Raw genomic sequence first — 18,508 nt, forward strand, 5'->3', positions numbered from 1 at the left:
CTCTGTCAGTAGCCTAGAAAGGCTTCCCCGCCTCCAATCTCTCCTTCCAGTCCATCTGCCACATATTTGCCAAAGTATGTTCCGACCTGACGACTTTTCTCCTCAGCTGAAGAAGCTTCCATGTGTCTCCTTTGCCTGAAGGGTACAATGACAATGTCTCTATTGAGCATGGAAAGCCTTTCACTGTCCAGCTCCAGTTGACCTTCCCAGGCTTGTTAGGATGCTCCTCATCAGATTACATGGAACTGGCAAGAAGTGGCAACTGACTGAATATTTGGGGGTGAAAGAGAGTATGGAGTAGAGGATGACCTTGAAGTCATGAATTTGTGTGAATGGAAATATGGTGGTCCCTTTGAAAGAAACAAAGAAATTTGGAAGAGAATTGAATTGGGAGGGGTAGGGGAGGAAGAAAGTGAATTCTACTTTGGACAGGCCTTCAGAACATAAAGTTTAAAATGTGCAATAGGCAGTTGGTGATGTGAAACTAGAGCTCAGGGAAGGGGTAAGGGCTGGATAAATAGATCTGGGAGTCATCTGCATGGGGATGTTCATTAAACTCATGGAAGCTTCTGAGGTCACCAAGTGAGAGTCCAGTACAGAGCACACTTTGAGGGGCAAACCCCCCTTTAGATGGTGAGGCCCTTCAGATGCCTTCATTTGTGGATGTCACTATTGTGATTGCATTGAGCCCAGAAACATTGTAGTCTCCTAAATAACATCCATAATAATTCAAAAGAATTTGGCCAACCTATCCACACAGAAGAAAAGGAAATCAATAAGTGAATGAAGAACCAAGCTAGTGACCCTACCCAAAAGCAGTGAGGTTAATTTGATGTAATAGTTCTTTAGTGAATCCACCGTAACTCCTAGATTTCACTGTTGCCTTTTCTAACTGCATGCACCATCCAGTGAATAGTTTATTCTAGATCTTTGCTGAGCAACAATGTCAAGTCTAATAGTCTATAGTTTTTGGAATTGAACACTCTTGAAAATCAGAACCTCATCTTTCCATCTTTAGTTTTTGGAATACTGTTCTGTTCTCTGTGAAGTCTCAGATATTCCTGACAATTCTGAGATATCACATCTGCAAGTTTCTAAAACGTGCTTGCCAACCTTTGAGGTCCCTTTCGATGATTATTTGTGACGCTTTGTCTCGGCCTAGAGCATTAAATTCACTTCAAGGAGCTAAGTGCTGTTTTGAGATTCATTTCCCTCTTTAACATGCCTTTTCTGTCTTTCCCTATTTGAAATAGTTTTCATTGATTATGTAGATGGAAGCAGAGGAGAAATTTGAGCCTTGCTTTCTCTCTTCAGCATAACTCACATTTCCTTGCCTGCCTCAAGCAATGGGCCTAACCTTTTTTTTTGGCAATTGGGGTTAAGTGACTTGTCCAGGGTCACACAGCTAGTAAGTGTCAAGTGTTTGGTCTGAGGCCAGATTTGAACTCAGGTCCTCCTGACTTCAGGGCCGGTGCTCTATCCACTGCGCCACCTAGCTGCCCCAGAGTATGTCTTAAAACACAAAAACAAAAATGAAAACAAATCCCTTTTGTTTCTTGTCCTTCCCATTTTGTTCACAAGATCCTTCTGTTTCTGGTCTTTACATTTCTTCTTCTCTTCTTTTTTCGGGGGGGGCAATTGGGGTTAAGTGACTTGGTCACACAGCTATTAAGTGTCAAGTGTTTGGACCAAGGTTGGATTTGAACTGGGTCCTCCTGACTTCAGGGCAGGTGCTCTATCTACTGTGCCACCTAGCTGCCCCACTCCCACTTCCTCCTAGTTCTCTTCTTAAAAGCCTGTTATCCTTGATTATATGCTCATTTGTATCAATCCTTTTAAAAATCTGAGTGTGGTGAAGTTCCTTATTTGACTACATTCCTCTCTTTGGCTGTCTTAATTGCTTTCTTCTTCATTAGGGTCAGTTGCGATTGTATTGCGAGGATTTTCTTTTCTAGGACTCTTCACCATTCATGAGTTTAGATGTTCTAGACATGGTATAACATATATTCTCTGAAGATCTTGGAACCTACTTTCCCAGCAATCTTTTTTTTTTAAGGCAATTGGGGTTAAGTGACTTGCCCAGGGTCACACAGCTAATAAGTGTCAAGTATTTGGTCTGAGGCCAGATTTGAACTCAGGTCCTCCTGACTCCAAGGCCAGACTAGACTTCTCTGACAGTGTGTTGAAGCCTATATGTTGTACACAACTAATTCAGCTCACCACAAGAGCAAGGATCCTATACTAACTTTGAAGGGATAAGGCCAGCTTAACCTTCTATCTCGAATGCGCATTGATGAGGCTGGAGACAAGATGGAAGCAACTCCATTTAATTTTAACAAAGCATTCACTTAAGTAGTAAAGTAACAGGAACTTCTCAAGTCACGGTGACTGAGGTAGAGCTCATGCTGTACTAAGGACAATGCATGCATGTCCTGTGCGCTTATCTGACTCCAATCACAGATAAACTGCTAATGACCATACAATAACTAGCGGAGTTAAAGATTGTTAAATCCATATAATGGAGCACCAAACCAGGCGACCTTTGCTCATAGATCAGCACCTGAGAGGGGCCTCTGCCTGTCGGTGAGACCTCATGAACAGCCTGTGGTCCTCTACATCCTTACAGATCCCTAACACCTATGGAATGTTTTTAAATGTATAAAATACAGAAGATTACAAGCAAATGCAGTTATCAAAATATTAAAGAAAAAAGAAAAAAAATAAACAAATAAGTTCATGGACCCCAGGTTAAGAATCCCAGAATTAGTTTAATATATAGTTAGGGAGTAACAAGTCTTGGTGAACAGAAAGAACCATTTAGAAAATGGAAGTTCAAATAATGCTAGCATTTGGAAACAAGGATCATTTGACTGTTTGACACCCCCCCCCGCCTCAACCTGGCCCTGGAGTACCCTGGGATTGTGCCCAGTGTCCCCTTCCCTGGCAGTTCTGGACTTCAAGATGGTGATCACTTTCTCTTGTGATGTCTGACCCTCCCGTGTTCTCAAAAAGTTCTTGGTTGGGCATAATTAAGAATACCATTTCCCTTTGAAGTTTCCAATAAAACTGGTAGTGTAATGGGTAGAATGGTAGGCTTGGAGGCAGGAATAGATATTCCTCGGGCACTAACTAGCTTTGTGATCTGATCACTTAACCTCTCTCAGCCTCAATTTTCTCATCTGTAAAATGGAGCAGGGGTGTCAGAGAGGGGTGGGGGAAGAATGGAGATAACAATAACACCTACCTCTTGAGGTTGTAAGGATTAAATCAGATAACATATGCAAAGTACCTTGTAAACCCTAGAGCGCTCTATAAATGCTAACTATTATTATTAATTACCTCCTGAGAGATGAAGTTATTAGCAAAGCAGGTCAAGAATTTATCATTTGCCCTGGTTTTAGGAAATGGAAATTTATAGCCAATATCTGTGCCATTGAAGCCCTCTCTCCCATCACCACTGTGCTAGTTTTTTCTGTTAAGAAGCAGCATGCCTATCGTCCATCTGGCTGGGACGTGAGGGAAGAATGGGCATCTGTTCCCGTAATTGCATCATTTTTTTTTCTCCTTTTAATGTCACTAAAATTCTCCTATCTATGCTTTTGCCCATATGGTTGTGGATTTCTTAGAGGTGCATCCTTTTTTGAGTTGGGGGCACCTCTCCTCCTCCTAGCTGGTCTGTCCCCTTTCGATGGGGCATACACCCTCCCTTCCTCAGTAATTGTACAGCCATGACATGCCCATTTGCTAAGTGGTGCTGCTTCCCGGGAGGTCAGACTGACCTTGGTTAACATTTGCTGTTTATTACCCAGGATGTCATACAGTGGGGTAGAGACCCCTGGAGCAAAATGTGTTATTTTCTCTGGAGAATTATCACCTCCGTTATCTCCCCCTCCCTCCCGCTTCTGGGAGATGGGCCCGATGACTGGATGAATACCAGTTGCTGTACAGTGAATAGGGGTAGTTATGAATGATGGAGACATGAGGGGAGCAAGTGAGAAGCTGGAGATGAGAGGGAGGGGACTGGATGGCCTCGGTGGACCCCTTGAGGTCTTTGTTTTTCCTTTGATTCCAGCTGCAATGGCCACGTACTCCCACAGAAAAGCTGTTGGTTGAGATGTTTGACAGCAGCTCGTCCCAGTTTCTGGCCGTATTGGAAGCCCTTTCGGAGCCGAGAAGGCGGGTGCTGCAGACGGGTCCCCCCACGTCAGAAGAGCCCGAGATTCGGGAGGTCTTTGCTGAGCTCTTCATGGCTGGCAGCAAGCTCTTCTCAGGTGAAGACAGATTCCAAATGAGATCTGGCAACGGAACTTTTAGAGCTTGTGACACGGTTCATTGTGTGGCTCGAGGGGTCATGACCAAAGGTTGGCTCTCTACTGACGCGGGACATTAGCATCATCTCCTGCATCCGCAGTCTTGTGTTTGCATTGACACTGAGCTAAGTGCTTTTGACAGTCCCTTAAACAGCTGTTATAAAATGCCACCACGCATTCTTATTGTATCATCTGTATAGATTTTTTCCAGAATTTTTAAGATACCACATGGCTGTTCCACTAAGAAAACCGTCCCTAAGTTGTTCAGTCATTTTCCGTCGTGTCTGACTCTTCGTGACCCCTTTTGGGGTTTTCTTGGCAGAGGTACTGGAGTGGTTTGCCATTTCCTTCTCCAGCTCATTTTACAGGTGAGGAAACTGAGGCAAACTGAGTTCATTGACTTGCCCAGGGTCACACAGCTAGGAAGTGTCTGAGGCTGCATTTGAACTCAGGTCCTCCTGAATCCAGGGCTAGAGCTCTATCCTCTGTGCCATCTAGCTGGCCCAGAAGCATTCATGCTTCCTGTTAATTACATAGTCATCAAGTAAAATCACAGGAAGAACTTAGTGTTTGGCTTACAGCCTAGTGCGAGTTCAAACTACTGCCTTCTCTCTTCTGGGAAACTTAAGTTCTTTCAGCCTCTGAATCATTTACCAAGCAGTATTAACCTCAGTACAGTGTTGTGATAGATATCGGGGAGACAGAAGATGGAAACAGACACAGGCTGGCTCCCCATGGAGCCTGAAATCTGGGGTGCTGGGGGAGGAGACCCAATGATGACATACAGTAACATAAGATGAGTTGCAAAGGGATCAGAGAAGAGCCTGTGAAGGGAAGGGAGACAAGCATTTACTAAATGCCTACTGTGTGCCAAGTGCTTTCCAGATATGGCTGATTTGATCCTCACAAGAACCACAGGAGGTAGATGCTGTTATCATCCCCATTTCACAGATGAGGAAACCGAGGCAGGCAGAGAAACTGAGGCTTGCCAGCATGACAAGCTACTAAGTATCTGGGACTCGATTTGAACTCGGGTCTTGTGTGATTGCAGGCCCAGCACTTCATCCCCTCGAGGCCTCATGGAGGAGGTAACAGTTAACGGTGGAATTTTAAGAGAGGGTTAGGAATTCGACAAGCCATCGAGGGGAAGGAGGACATTCTGAGTTCAGGGGAACGATGTGACGAAGGTAGCGGAACCAGGAGTTTGCTGGGCATTTTTGAGTGGCGGTCAGTGCCCAGGGGTTGGCCCTGGGCCAAGTGCTGAGGATGCAAAGAAAGGTAAAAGGACCAGTCCCTGCCCTTCAAAAGTAGACATTCTAATGGAGGAGACAGCATCAAAATCGCTAGGGACATGGAGCAGTGGAAAGAGTGTGCTGGGGAGGGTGGGGACATGAGGGAAGAGTGGAAGGTATAGGTGGGAGGCTTTGAACACCGGGCAGAGAAATTTGAACTTGGCTCGGTGGGCAATGGGGAGCCCCTGAAGGTTGTTGTGCAGGGGAGGGGTGTGACCAGATCTTTGCATAAAAAGGCGGCTCTTTCAGTGACACAAAGGAGGGGTGGGTGGGAGGGGCAGGAGGGAGAGGAGAGGCGGATGGCAGAAGGGCGTCGTGATGGTCCAGGGGGTTAATGAGAGCATGTGTTGGGGTATGGTTGTGGGAACAGAGAGGGCAGGATGGAAGGTGACGGACAGGACTCGGGAACTTGTCAGCTCTCAGGGACGAGGCAGAGGACAAGAGCTGAGACTCAGCAGGTTAGTGAGGTGGGGGATTTCCAGCAGGGTGAGTTGGTATGAGGGTTCGGGGAGCCAGGACTCCCTCCCAGTGGGTGGGATATCTTCACATCCCTCAAATAACACAGAGTAAAGCAGACAAATTAAAAAAACCCATAGAAATCATTTTAGGAAAGGCAAAGTAACTTAAAAGCATATTACCTTTGGTTGTGCAAAACATTGTGGTTATGGAACCACATCATTCTAGAGCTGGAATAATAATAGTAATAATGATCATCAAAGCTAGCACTTATGTAGTGCTTTGAGGTTGGCAAACAAACAAACACACCACTTTACAAGGATTATCTCATTTTATCCTCACTACCACCTTGGGAGGGAAGGGCTGTTATCCCCATTTTACAAGTGAGGAAACTGAGGAAGACAGAGGTTAAGTGACTTTCCCAGGGAATAAATGTATGATGTTGGATTTGAACTCAAGTCTTCTGGACCCCAGGTCTGCTTGGCCAGCTGCTCCATCTGATACAACCCCCTGATTGATAGCAGACTTTCCCTTTGTTTCATCCCAGCAAGTTGGCAAATTCTTCTGAACATCTTATGTGACAGGGATTCACTGATATCACTACCTTATAGTAACCCTTTCCAGTTTGCTTTCTAAAGTGATTTATAATCATACTTTACACATGAGGTTCATTATGATAGTTAACTGTAAAGCTATTTGGGACTGTGTTGAAAACCCCAAATTTCAAAGAACATTTAGACTTGATTTCATTTCTTTCTTTTTTTCTGTTTCAAGATCCAACCAGTAGCCAGACAGCCTGTGGGAAGTTTGACTTTTTCAAAACAGTCTGTTCAGTTTCTTCTCAAATGAAACTCGCTGTCGAAGGGAAAGACAGCGTTTCGATAAGCGCTGCGGCGAAGTTGATAAAATTATTTTTCACCTTTGAGGAATGGAATTTATTTCATTGTACTGCCGCTCAGTTTATCCACTTCCTTCAGGTATAGTACCCTGCGCACTTGCCTTGTTTCACATCAGTGCAGTCATGGTAATGAGCTGCCAACCAGTTTGTGGGGTCTGTCCTGTTCCTTAGGGTCGAAAGGACCCAGCCTCAAGGAAAGCAGAGATGGATTTAAGGCTTCTGGCTGCGATGGAACCCTTGATCAATGTAAAGAGAAATAAAGGCTTGGCCTACACTGGGGAAGGAGTCAACAGTACCACGGAAGGAGGTCGAAGAATGGGGAAGAAAATTGTGTTTCAGGGTGAGTTAGGGAAGACTCTTCTTACCTGCTAGTGGGACCAATGTGTGGAAGGGTGGTTCTGTCCATCAGTAAACATTTGTCAAGCACCTACTGTGTGTCAGACCCAGGGTGGTGTAGACAATGAGGTTCCATTCCACTGGGAGGACTCAGCAGGTGCACACCGAGGCACGTGAAGAAGAAAGAGGTTCTTGTCATGGGAATTGGGGTTGAGTCCCCAGGAGGGCGAGCTGAACTGCCCTGTCCGCTTCTGGGCTCTTTCGTCCGTCAGTCAGTAAGCATTTATGGATCGCCTCCTCTGTGCCAGGCTTTGTGCCAAATGCTTTGGTTACAAAAAGGTAGAAAGCAGCCCCTGCCCTCAAGTTGCTTACAGTCTATGGGGGAGACAGTGTGTGACAACTGTGTACAGAAAGCTATAGACAGGGTGAAGTAGGGCTAGTCTCAGAGGGAAGGACTGGGAAAAGCTGCGGGCAGAAGGTGGGATTTTAGCTGGAACTTGCTGAAGAGGAAGAGAATTCTAGGCATGAGGGTGAGCAGGGAGATGTCCCCAGCGACTTGTCACTTTGGGGCAATCCAGCAAACCTTCCATAGTCCCTTGTTTGTAGTGTTTTTGAGCCTTGAAGTGCTATGCAAATGCTGGTTCTCCTCCTCCTTCTCTTCTTACTCTTCCTTTTTATCCTCTTTCTTCTCTTTCTCCTTCTCTTCATTCTTTTCCTCTTTCTCTTTTGCTTCCTCCTCATTCTCTTCCTCTTTTTTCTCCTCTACATCTTCATTCTTCTTCTCTTCTTTCTCCTCTTCCTCATCCTCTTCCTCCTTCCCCTTGTCCTCTTTCTCTGCTTCTTCTTCCTCCTTTTCCCCTTTTCTGCCCCTCCTTCTTCCAGCTCTAGGATTCTGTACTCTGAGTGTTTAGGATGACAGAAGATAACATGCCTTTGAATTAATCACATTGGCTCCAAGTGACAATTCCTTACCTCCTCTGTCAGAAATTGGACTCCAAGAAACATGGCAGAGCAGAGTCCCTCACTGCTACTTTCTTATTCCCTTCTGTTAGCACCCTTACTGAGATTCGAGGATGATTTTCAGGCTTTCTCTTTGTCCAGAACTGAACCACACAAGGGGATTCTGGACCTCAGTCCAATCTTTGAATCTAGGCCCATGTCATTGAAGGTCAGATCTGTCCCAGATTCTGGAGCATGGGCTCAGACAGTTGAACTGTTTGCCCATGACTATTGGTGCTTGTGGCTACTTGCAATTCACTTCTGCCAAGAGATGGCAATAGTTATTGAAATATGGTGAGATCATAAGATGTTAGAGCTGGAAAGGACCTTCGAAGTCATCAGGTCACAACCCCCTAACTGAACAGTGCTGAAGGAATCCAAGTGACCCGGTGAGAACCATTTGCTGTTTGTATAAGAGGGAGTAAGCAAAAATCTCCGATTCTCTTCTTCCTTCTCTAGAAGGTAAAGCAGTGCCTTGCCCTCTACTGTCATGGGGTCTGACAGCCTCTGTGGCTCCTGGCTGACCCGAGCTCCTCTGAAGTTTATCTAGGGACTGCCTGGGTGTACTCATAGAAGCTGATGGTGAGGAGGTGGCACCACTGAGGAAGCCCTGGCTTTGGGGTCAGACAGAGGATCATGGTTCAAATCCGCTTCTGAGGCTTCTCACCTGTTTGGGTTTAGGCAGGTTGCTTAGCACCATTGCACTGGCCTCAGTTTCCTCATCTGGAAAGTGAGGGAGTTGGACCACATGGACTCACTCAGGGTAGACCAGGACAGTATTGCCCTCTGTATGGTCCGGAGGACGCCTGTAAGTATTCTCCACTCCATTTGGCAGGTGTGTTCCTAAAAAGTTGCATGTAAAATTAATTTGTGAAAATTCAGTCACATTTTAAATGCTGTAGGGGAACTTAGGGAAACAAGGCATACCTGGTAAAAATGGGGTCTTTTCGAAATGCAGACATCACCCCTCCCCATTTTAGCTATAAATTTAGATTTTCTTAAAAATCCACTTTAATTGGTGCCTACTGGCAGAATGCAGAATACTTTCTAGGGATAAGTTTGTCGTAGATACAGTTCACTGAATTTTAGAGCTAAAATGAAGGTTCCCAAGTTTGGCTTTCCTTGAACATTTTCTATTCGTCCTTTTGTAAGTAGATGCTAAGTTTATGTTAACTTTTTTTCTGTTTCATGAATCAAGATCCTCACATGTTATCTGGAAGCTATTCTGATGACATTTTCCACTTGGGGTCAATGTTATTTTCCTTCATTTGTTCGGCTGATGAGGTGAGGTGAATATTTTTGACATTTTTTTCATGATGCTGTGTGAAAAAGATGGAGGCAATCACACAGTCTTCCTTACTTTTAAAATTCTAATTAATGCATTCTCTATATCATCAGAAAATTGAAAATAATAAATATCAGAATCTTGATTTATCATAATTTTCAGTGTATTTCATTATTGAGGGCAGCCCTATGTCCAAGTTCTGTCTATGAAATAATCAGCGTTAGTACTAATGATTTCTTCGTGGCACATGCCCACTCCAGCTCTTTTTCTAAATGTCAGAGAAACTGTGCCAATCATTTTATGAGTGTGTGTTTAACTAGTTTTGCTTCCAAAATCCATAGCTGCCAAGCTGAGTGTCTTTTTTTATTTTGGGGGATTTACATCTTTTTTGTTTCATAGGTTGAAATTATTTAGAAATGGTTCTAATGCTTGAGTAAAGATTTTTCTGAATATTGTCTTCTTAAGTTCATATCCCATTTAAATTACTTTAATAGGAATATGTGAATTGTTCATAATATAAAAATTTTATGCATCCAATATTGGTTAAATCAGTAGACCATAATTGGAGGTTTGGAAAAAATTTCCACCTTAATGAGATTTTTTTTTATTATGATAGTATTTGTTGCAAAAGGATTTGACTTATGACAGCTTTTTGAAATCAGGTGTTTCTTTTCATAAAGAATTATGGTAATTATTATAATACAGAGAGTAAAGATGAGAAACAAGGCTTACAGGGATATGAGGTTTTCAAATAATTTTTCTTCCCTCTGATGTTACTCTCCTTTGATTATTTTATAAGCCAACTCATAATATCTTGTAAACCATCAGCAATTCATGTATGCTGGTATTTGCTTTCTTCTTTTGGATTAAAAGAGTAGGTAACTTAAGGAACTGACCTGTTACTGAGTCAAGTAACTTTTGTTAAGTACCTAAAGATAATGTAATTATTAAGTACCTAATGATAATGTAATGGTCTTTGCTAGTCATCCAAGAAACAATGTAGCACAGCATATGGCCTTGGGAGTTTTGAAGATCTGGGTTTGAATCCTGCCTGAAAAATGTATTAGCTGCATGATCCTGGAAAAGCCACTTAAGTTCCTTGAGCCTCAGCGTCCCCATCTGTAAAATGGGAAGCACTTGCCTCCCAGGGTTGCTGTGAGCTTCGAATGAGATAATGGATGCAAAGTGTTCTATAAATGGGAGCGATTAATGTCATCAGGCCCCAGTGAAACAAAGATGTGAAATGAGGGTGGTTTTCTGCATCCTCTTGAAATAATCAACTGGGTTTTTAAAAAAAATTTTTATCTCCCACCACTATCCTGCCTATTTCTCCCACTACTCCTTTTCTTTTTTTCCATCCTTCTAGATTCTCAGGAGGCAGTAAAAAAGGGAAAATTCTATTGAGCCTTCAGATTTGGCTTTTTTTTGGTTTTGTTTTTTATTGAAAACTGTTTTGGGATTGATCTATTTATTCCTTTAATCTGACATCCCTTTTCAGAAAGTTCAGCCTGATAGTGAGATCATTGTTGACCTGATAATGTTCCTGTGGCAGAAATGCAAAATGGGAATCCAGCGGATCTACTCGGCAAAAATGGAATATTTCAAGTTTGTCCAGAAAGTCAAAAATAACAAAGTATTGCTTTTTCTTTCTGTTATGCTTTTTTGTTGTGGTTATAGTTGATTATGTTTCATCTAGCTTAAAATTCACATCTCAAAACTAAAGGGAATATTTTTGGTCTATAATTCAACATCATCGTCATCATCATGAAACACTTACTGTGTGCCAGGCAGTATGCTGAGCGCTAGGGCTGCAAAGAAAGACAAAAATGATCCCAGTCTGAAAAACAATCCATTTCAATGTCAGGTCACGTTTAAAGTGTCTTTGATGTGTAGAGACACCATCTGAGGTACACAAAGACAAAAATGAAACTGTTCCTGCTCTCGGGGAGCTTACGTTCTATTGGGAAGGGAGTGGGGAGAGATGGCATACAAAATTCATACAAGCAATAACAAGGAACTTTCAGGAAGGAGTGACCCCCACCAGTGGAGGCAAGGGCTCAGCACAGGTTTCATGGAGGAGGGGACAGCTGAGTTGAACCTTGAAGGCAAGGGTTTTGAAAGGTCTGGATGAAGAGGGAGAGCCTTCTTGGAATGGCTTGTCCTAGAGCTGGGAGGGACCACCTCAGAAACCATCTAGTCTAACCCCACCTCCCATTTTGCTGATGAGGAAACTGAGGTCTGGAAAGACAGAGTGATTTGCTGAAAGTCACACAGGCAGTAAGGGACAGATAGAGGAGGTCAACTCCAAATCTTGTGCCCTTTCCGGTGCCCCCCTTTGTCTTTCTACAATGGAAGCAGGAGAACGAATACTGAGTTGAGGGATCAGCCAGTCATCCATTTTGGCTGACCCTTCAAACTTAGATTGTGTGTGTCTCTTAAGACAACGTGTTGTTAAACTTAAGGCCAAGTGATCATTGGTTTGTGAATCCTTGTGCCCCCTATTTTTATTTTTTTGTTGGAGAGACAAAAGAGTTTCCAAAGCATGAATAAAAGCATATTTCTTAGGTCATATCAACTGAGATAGATCTATAGAGGAGTTGGATAATAGAGAATACAGGGGACCAAATACCAAATTTCTGTCTTGTTTCCCAGGAATACATGTAGATTATTGTCAAGAGAGAATTCAGGCAAGGGGAAAAGGATTGAAACCATTCCCCTCAACTTATCACTCAGAGGATTAGAAGAAACTATAATAGCCAATTTTCTTATAATCCTGAAGCCAGTCAAGGTTGGGAACATGAGGTTGCATGGAGGCCAAGTTGTCATTAGCTTATCTACAGTGATGGTGGGGGAAATCTCTGCCAAACCTTTGTCCCATCTTGGATCTTCCAAGCAAGAAATTCACCTCAGCCCTCCTGCCCGTTGCCAGCTACAGAATAAGCCAGTTTGTTGCCCATCTACTCCACCTTGTCCCAAGAAACCATGGAGTTGTTAAGACTATGTGTTTGTTTCTTACTCCGTGACTCTGGGCAGGTCCCTTAACTCTCAGCTCTTGTTCTAGGCAACTCTGTAAGACTAGAAATTGCTGAGGATGGGCCACCGTGCAGTGGTGGAGGGAGTTTCCTTTCCTGGGAGTTCCCTTTACCATGAAATTGCAGGACTAGTACTTGCCTCACTGGTGTACTTCTATATGAACCACCTAACAAAGGATAATCTGTGTTGCTTTAACTTGATTGGTTTTTTTAAAAAATTATTTGGTTCACTGTTTTCTTTCCTTAGTGGATTCATCTGCTTTGGCAGATAAATGAGATGATTTATTCTTGTCAAACGGAAGACATCAACCCTGTGGTTGTGGCTGAAGTCTCGTTACGAATAAGTGAAATATTGGAGACTTTAGGAAACCCAGAAAAAAATTTTAAAAAACATTCAGGTAAAGTATCAAAGGAGATAATTTGAGGATCATTTGGACAAATGAGCAGGGGGATGAGACCAAGGCGCTTACTGTCACTTGATGGTGCCATATCTTTGGGATCTAGCCTCACACTTAAGAATAGTGCAGTCTCGGGGGCAGCTAGATTGCTCAGTGGATAGAGCACCGGCCCTGAAGCCAGGAGGACCTGAGTTCAAATGTGGTCTTATACGAAACACTTGACACTAACTGTGTGACCCTGGGCAAGTCACTTAACCCTAATTACCCCCCCAAAAAAAAGAAAAAAAAAGAGTGGTGCAGTCTTGGGTGAGTTTTTTTTCAGCTTTAGCTTCTTAATAAAATGGCGGGGGTGTGTGGTGTGATAATGGTCTTGTTGTGAGGATCAAACAGGACAACATCTGTGAAGTATTTTGCATAAACACTAGCTATTATTATCCCAGTAGTAGCTGGGTGTGAAAATTGCACAACTAAGTTATAAGGCAAGAGCAGATATTACATTACTCATTTTGTCATTTGTGATAATAGGGACCTTTGAAAGGGCTGAAGTTTTTCTTGGCTTAGGAAATCTTTTTGGTTTTTTTTTTTAAAAGTGATAGTGGAAATAGTCATCAACAATACATTGGAAAGGAATTATTTAAAATCCTTAAGAAAATGAACTTCATAAGAGTCCTCACATGTGTTAGACTCACATGCTCCAATTCCCTTTGAGATACAAACATGTAATTTGTGAGCATTCCCACATATAAGAACTAACCTACTCCCCTCTTCACCTTCCCTGAAGCCTTTCCACTCCCCCTTTTCTTTCTCTACCCTACCCTCACCAAGAGAAACTGAGCTGTTCTGGTCTAGTGGCACCAACCGGACGCTAACATGGAGAATGCATGCTTTTCCCCTATTTTATTCTTTATTCATTTATTTATATCTCCCCGTGTATTTATTTATTTATTCATGCATTTATTTATTTATCTTTTTATTTATATTTCTCTATTTAATTCAACTAATGTTCATGAAGCACCTACTGTGTGCAATGGCCTGGTGTTAGTTACTGTCTACAAAAAAGGAAACCATTGCTGACTTCTAGGAGCTTGTGTTTTTTTAGTGTCCTTTCATCTCTTATTCTATTTTAGGGTTATGCACACGATATAGTTTTCCGTGATGGGCACCTGCTATGTGGAAGGTCCCACACTAGATGCATTGTCTTTGATCCAAAGACAAAAAGCGAGTGGGTCTTTGCCTTACATTCTACCAAGGATCATCATGTACACATATAATTAAATGCCAAATATCTACTAAGTAAATACAAGGAGGAATGGATGGAGGGGGAGGGTGTCAAGAAAAGCTTATGCAGGAAGTAACTCCTGAAAGAGGGGAGTTGATTGGCAGGAGTGGAGGTGAGGGGGGCAGGGGCTCTGTAGATCAGGGGAACATTTGCCTGGACCTTGGAGCATGTCAAAAGCACTAAAGTGTCACATACACAGGAAAGTTGGCTGGTGTTAGCTGTGAAGGGCTTTACATGCCAAACAGGAATCTATATTTTATAATAAGGCCAGCCGTGGAGCTTTGTGAGCAGACTGTGCTACCTTTTTCATCACTCACATTTCAGTTAATTTGACCATAGGGAATTTCTTTATTTTTAAAATTTAATCTCCCTTTATTTTTTTTTATAGTTTTTTTCTGTGTTGCTATAAATTCCTAATTTCTACCCATTAATAGAGCTCTTCTAACAGCAAAGTTAAGCAAAACAGATCAAAACCTTGACCTCATCAGACACCTGATGTTTCATTCTGGACCTAGAGTTCAACACCTCTCTCGTGAAGGACGGAGCCATCCTTTACCATCTGAACCTTTAACTGGGTTGATCTGAACCCTGAAGTCTTTCAGTATCCTTTTCCTTAACTCTGTTGTAGAACAGTAGTATTTCCCTATACTCTTCGAGTTATTACATAAATTGTCCTCCCATTTCTGCTTACTTTGTTCCACATCATTTCATACAAATCTTCCTGAATTTTTCTGAATTCTTTAGATTTATGATTTTTCATGACGTGATAACATTCCATTGCATCCATATTCCCCAGTTTGTCTGTCCATTGTCCAGTTATTGGGCACCCACACTCCTTCCATTTCTTTGCTGTGAAAAGTGCTGCCATAAGTATTTTTGTTTATTTAGGGCCTTTCTCTCCTGCTTTCTTTGGCTTCTTTAGAATATACACCTGGTAGTAGTATTATTGGATCAAAAGGTATATACAGTTTAGTGAATTTTCTAGTATAATTCCAGGACAGTTGGACCAGTTCACAGGCCATCAACAGTTAGTACACCTGTCTTCATACAGCCCCTCCATCAACTAACATTTTTACGTTTTTTAATCTCTGCCAATCTGGTGGATATAAAGTGAAATCTGAGTTATTTTGTTCTGCGGTTGTCTTATTAATGATTTTTGGAGCTTGTTTTCTAAGATTATTGATACCTTACGTTTCTTCTTTTGAAAGCTTTTTGTCTGTATTCTTTGACAGCTTATTTCTCAGAGGAATGGCTCCTGTTTTTATCTATTTGTATCACCCACTTTCTTAAAAATACACGTGTAAATACTTTTAACCATTTTTTCCCCTGCCTCTCTCACCCAGTTGCTTTAGGAATATTACCGTCTTCCTCTCTCTGCTTGCTTCTCTTTCTCTTTCTCTCATTCTCTCTCCCTTTCCTGCTCCATCTTTTTATTCTTTTGTAAACCAAATGAGTCCCTCTTCCCCCCAATCATGAGAAATAAAAGGGTAGTTGTGATGTATTTCTAATAAGTAGAATGGAATTCCTAAATTTTAATGAAATTAGACATAAAGTAACAGTTCTATCAACCCTTGAGACTTGAAAAAATCCAGAAATCCTCTTTAGAATTTTTATAAGTACTCATCTTTTACGTTAGCTCCTGTAATTCAATTTACTTTTCTTCAAGTGCTAGCATTCAGAGATTTAAATTTCCTATTCATTTCCTATTCATTTTTTCCCCGTTTTGTCTGATTGCTAATTTTGCAACAGAAGACTTTATTTTTATTATTTTTTGTGGTAAGTATACAGTATTTTGACAACATGAATTTAAGTAGTGGGTTTTTTTTAATGGGTCATGTTCCAAAGGACCAAAATGCAAATGTGCCTTGCATACAGCGAGTCCTGAATAATAATAATAATAATTCACATTTATATCATGCTTTAAAATTTATAAAAATACTTATAACAACCCTGAGAAGCAATTCGAGTAAGTATGATTATTTATAGATGAGGAAACTGAAGCTAAGAGGTCAAGTGATTTGCTTATGATCACATGACAAGTAACGGCACAGCTGATATTGGAAATCAGGTCTTACGATTCCAAAAATGTGTTTATGGTATTGAATTAAAATAATTGGCATTTAACATTTATAGAGTGATATGTTGCTGTGTTTACAGAAGTGTATTTTTCCTTACTTAGATGTAGAAGTTCTGCCATATTTGCTAAGTCCAGTTCAAGTCAACAAACATTTGTTTAGGACTTATCATGTCCTAAACTTGAGGTGCATTAAAAAGACAGACAAGACATGGGTAGGCAGCTACAGTCCAGGAAGGGAGAGAATGAGATATTTATATCACCTGTTGTTGTTTGTCCTTCATGCTTGAAGAGGACCAAAACAACATCGTGATGTCGGGGTACTCAGATCAGTGCTTTGTACGTAGAGTGCACTCAATAAATAGTTGTTAAATTGGGTTGATAATCTTTTGTTAGAAACAAAGGACCACTGGAAAGTCTTATATTTTGAAGGATCTGTGAGTTCATTGACGTTAATAATTCTACTGGCATAGAATACCCATGTATTTTAACCTTATCCTATGGGTCTTGGCTAGGGCCTCCCAAAGAGTATCAACCCACCATGTTGGAGGCCTTTTAATATTTCATGGCTATCAGTGTGACACTTAGTCTTTTTTCTAATCACACATTTTCTTGATATATTTCGTTACATTTGACTTGCCCAATAATCATTGTTGGTAATATTCTGCAACCCAATTATATCCATTATTTATTTCTCTATTGCTTTTTGGACCATCTTTAAAAATTTGATTTTTGGGGGGCAAAATTATGGACATTTACGATTCTCAGTCACATAGCATTATCAAAATATTCATCCTTAAATATATAGATTTTACATTATATATAATCTTTGCAAATATGCACACATACATATATAATATATGCACATATCTACATAGACATATATACACATGTATATGTATGTGTGTAGATATATGCATATGAGAGAGAGAGAGAGAGAGAGAGAGAGAGAGGGGAGAGGAGAGTTTTTGGAGCAGGAAAGAGCAGCTTTGATCATTGACAATGATGAATAATTTCTAAATGAAATTTGCCGTCTCTTATTCCATTCTGGACCGGCTTATTGTTTATTTGAAATCAACTAACTCAATGTGTTGCCTGTTTAGCTGTTTGTCATAATCTAGGCAATATGCATTCCTATTAAGTAGTCAACATTTATTGGCCAATTGCAATGGAAAAAATAATAGCTTAAATAACCTTGCTCCAAAATAACTATTAGAAGACTATAATTAGCTTGGAAAAATTAATGAGATAACTATGCATGCCTCCTGGTTTTTCTCTCTGCCTTTTGGCTCATTGCTTCCACTAAGAAGCTGTGGTGAAGCAAACAGGTGAGAGGTTGCTCTTTTTTGCAGCTCTAGGAACAGGCTTTGTTTTCATGTATTTTGTTTTCCATGACATTCCCATTCCTCAATTAACATGGTTAATTAAGAGTTGGCTATAGAGACAAACTGAATTAATTCAGATTAATTTTAAAGTAGTTCATAAACGAGAAACCTCATGCCATATTAACTCCCTCAACATATCGTAAGTGTTGCATACTGTTTCCTCTATTTGTTTATGGGTACTAGGCAAAGTATGAGACAGAGACTGAGAAATTTTTGAAAATACAAAACAAGAAAACAACCAGAATCAGCTCCATTTAAAATAGTATAACTTTGTATAAGAAAAGGATTAATGGTCAGTCTCCCTGAAGTAATGTTTAATACCTTAAACTCAATTTCCTTTTCTTCCTTATTGGCTTTGGGGAAAAATTTTATTTGTGGAAACAGAAGTTTTTAATTTGACCAATTCTGGACCATAAATTTCAGAAGGTTTAACATCTAAAAGCTGTTTTTGTTTCAAAACACTGGGCCAACATTATACATTTTTTAAAGGCAGTTAAGTGGAAACATCTCATCCTGTAAAACTGAGACATTAATTCAAGCTACTATTTCCTTATTTCATTTTTTCCATTTGTGAGATGTTTTCATCAATTTGAGTTTTAATGTCATGTAAGGCTGATAGAAAATAATTTTTATCTAGGTCCAGCATATCACTAACCTCTTCAAATACTGGAGAAAAATTAAAAAAAAATCATTTGATAGTTTGATCAGGTTGATATTTCTGTTCCTCTGGTCTTTCCAGAAAGAGACAATCATCTGTCTGGTGT

The 18,508-nt window shown here is 41.0% G+C and overlaps 1 protein-coding gene across 1 annotated transcript in view; it reads left to right on the forward strand.

Moving 5' to 3' along the window:
- Positions 1 to 18,508, forward strand: part of CFAP54 (cilia and flagella associated protein 54) — a 288,300-nt gene that overhangs the window by 28,655 nt on the left and 241,137 nt on the right. Inside the window, exons 9-14 of the mRNA XM_078150421.1 lie at positions 4,073 to 4,271; positions 6,833 to 7,035; positions 7,128 to 7,296; positions 9,490 to 9,575; positions 11,075 to 11,209; positions 12,856 to 13,006. Coding sequence (XP_078006547.1) covers positions 4,073 to 4,271; positions 6,833 to 7,035; positions 7,128 to 7,296; positions 9,490 to 9,575; positions 11,075 to 11,209; positions 12,856 to 13,006 — 943 coding nt within the window. The remainder of the gene's footprint in view (positions 1 to 4,072; positions 4,272 to 6,832; positions 7,036 to 7,127; positions 7,297 to 9,489; positions 9,576 to 11,074; positions 11,210 to 12,855; positions 13,007 to 18,508) is intronic.

This window comes from Phascolarctos cinereus, unplaced genomic scaffold, assembly GCF_003287225.1.
Source record: "Phascolarctos cinereus isolate Bilbo 61053 unplaced genomic scaffold, phaCin_HiC Scaffold_1;HRSCAF=81, whole genome shotgun sequence".
Classification (NCBI taxonomy): domain Eukaryota; kingdom Metazoa; phylum Chordata; class Mammalia; order Diprotodontia; family Phascolarctidae; genus Phascolarctos; species Phascolarctos cinereus.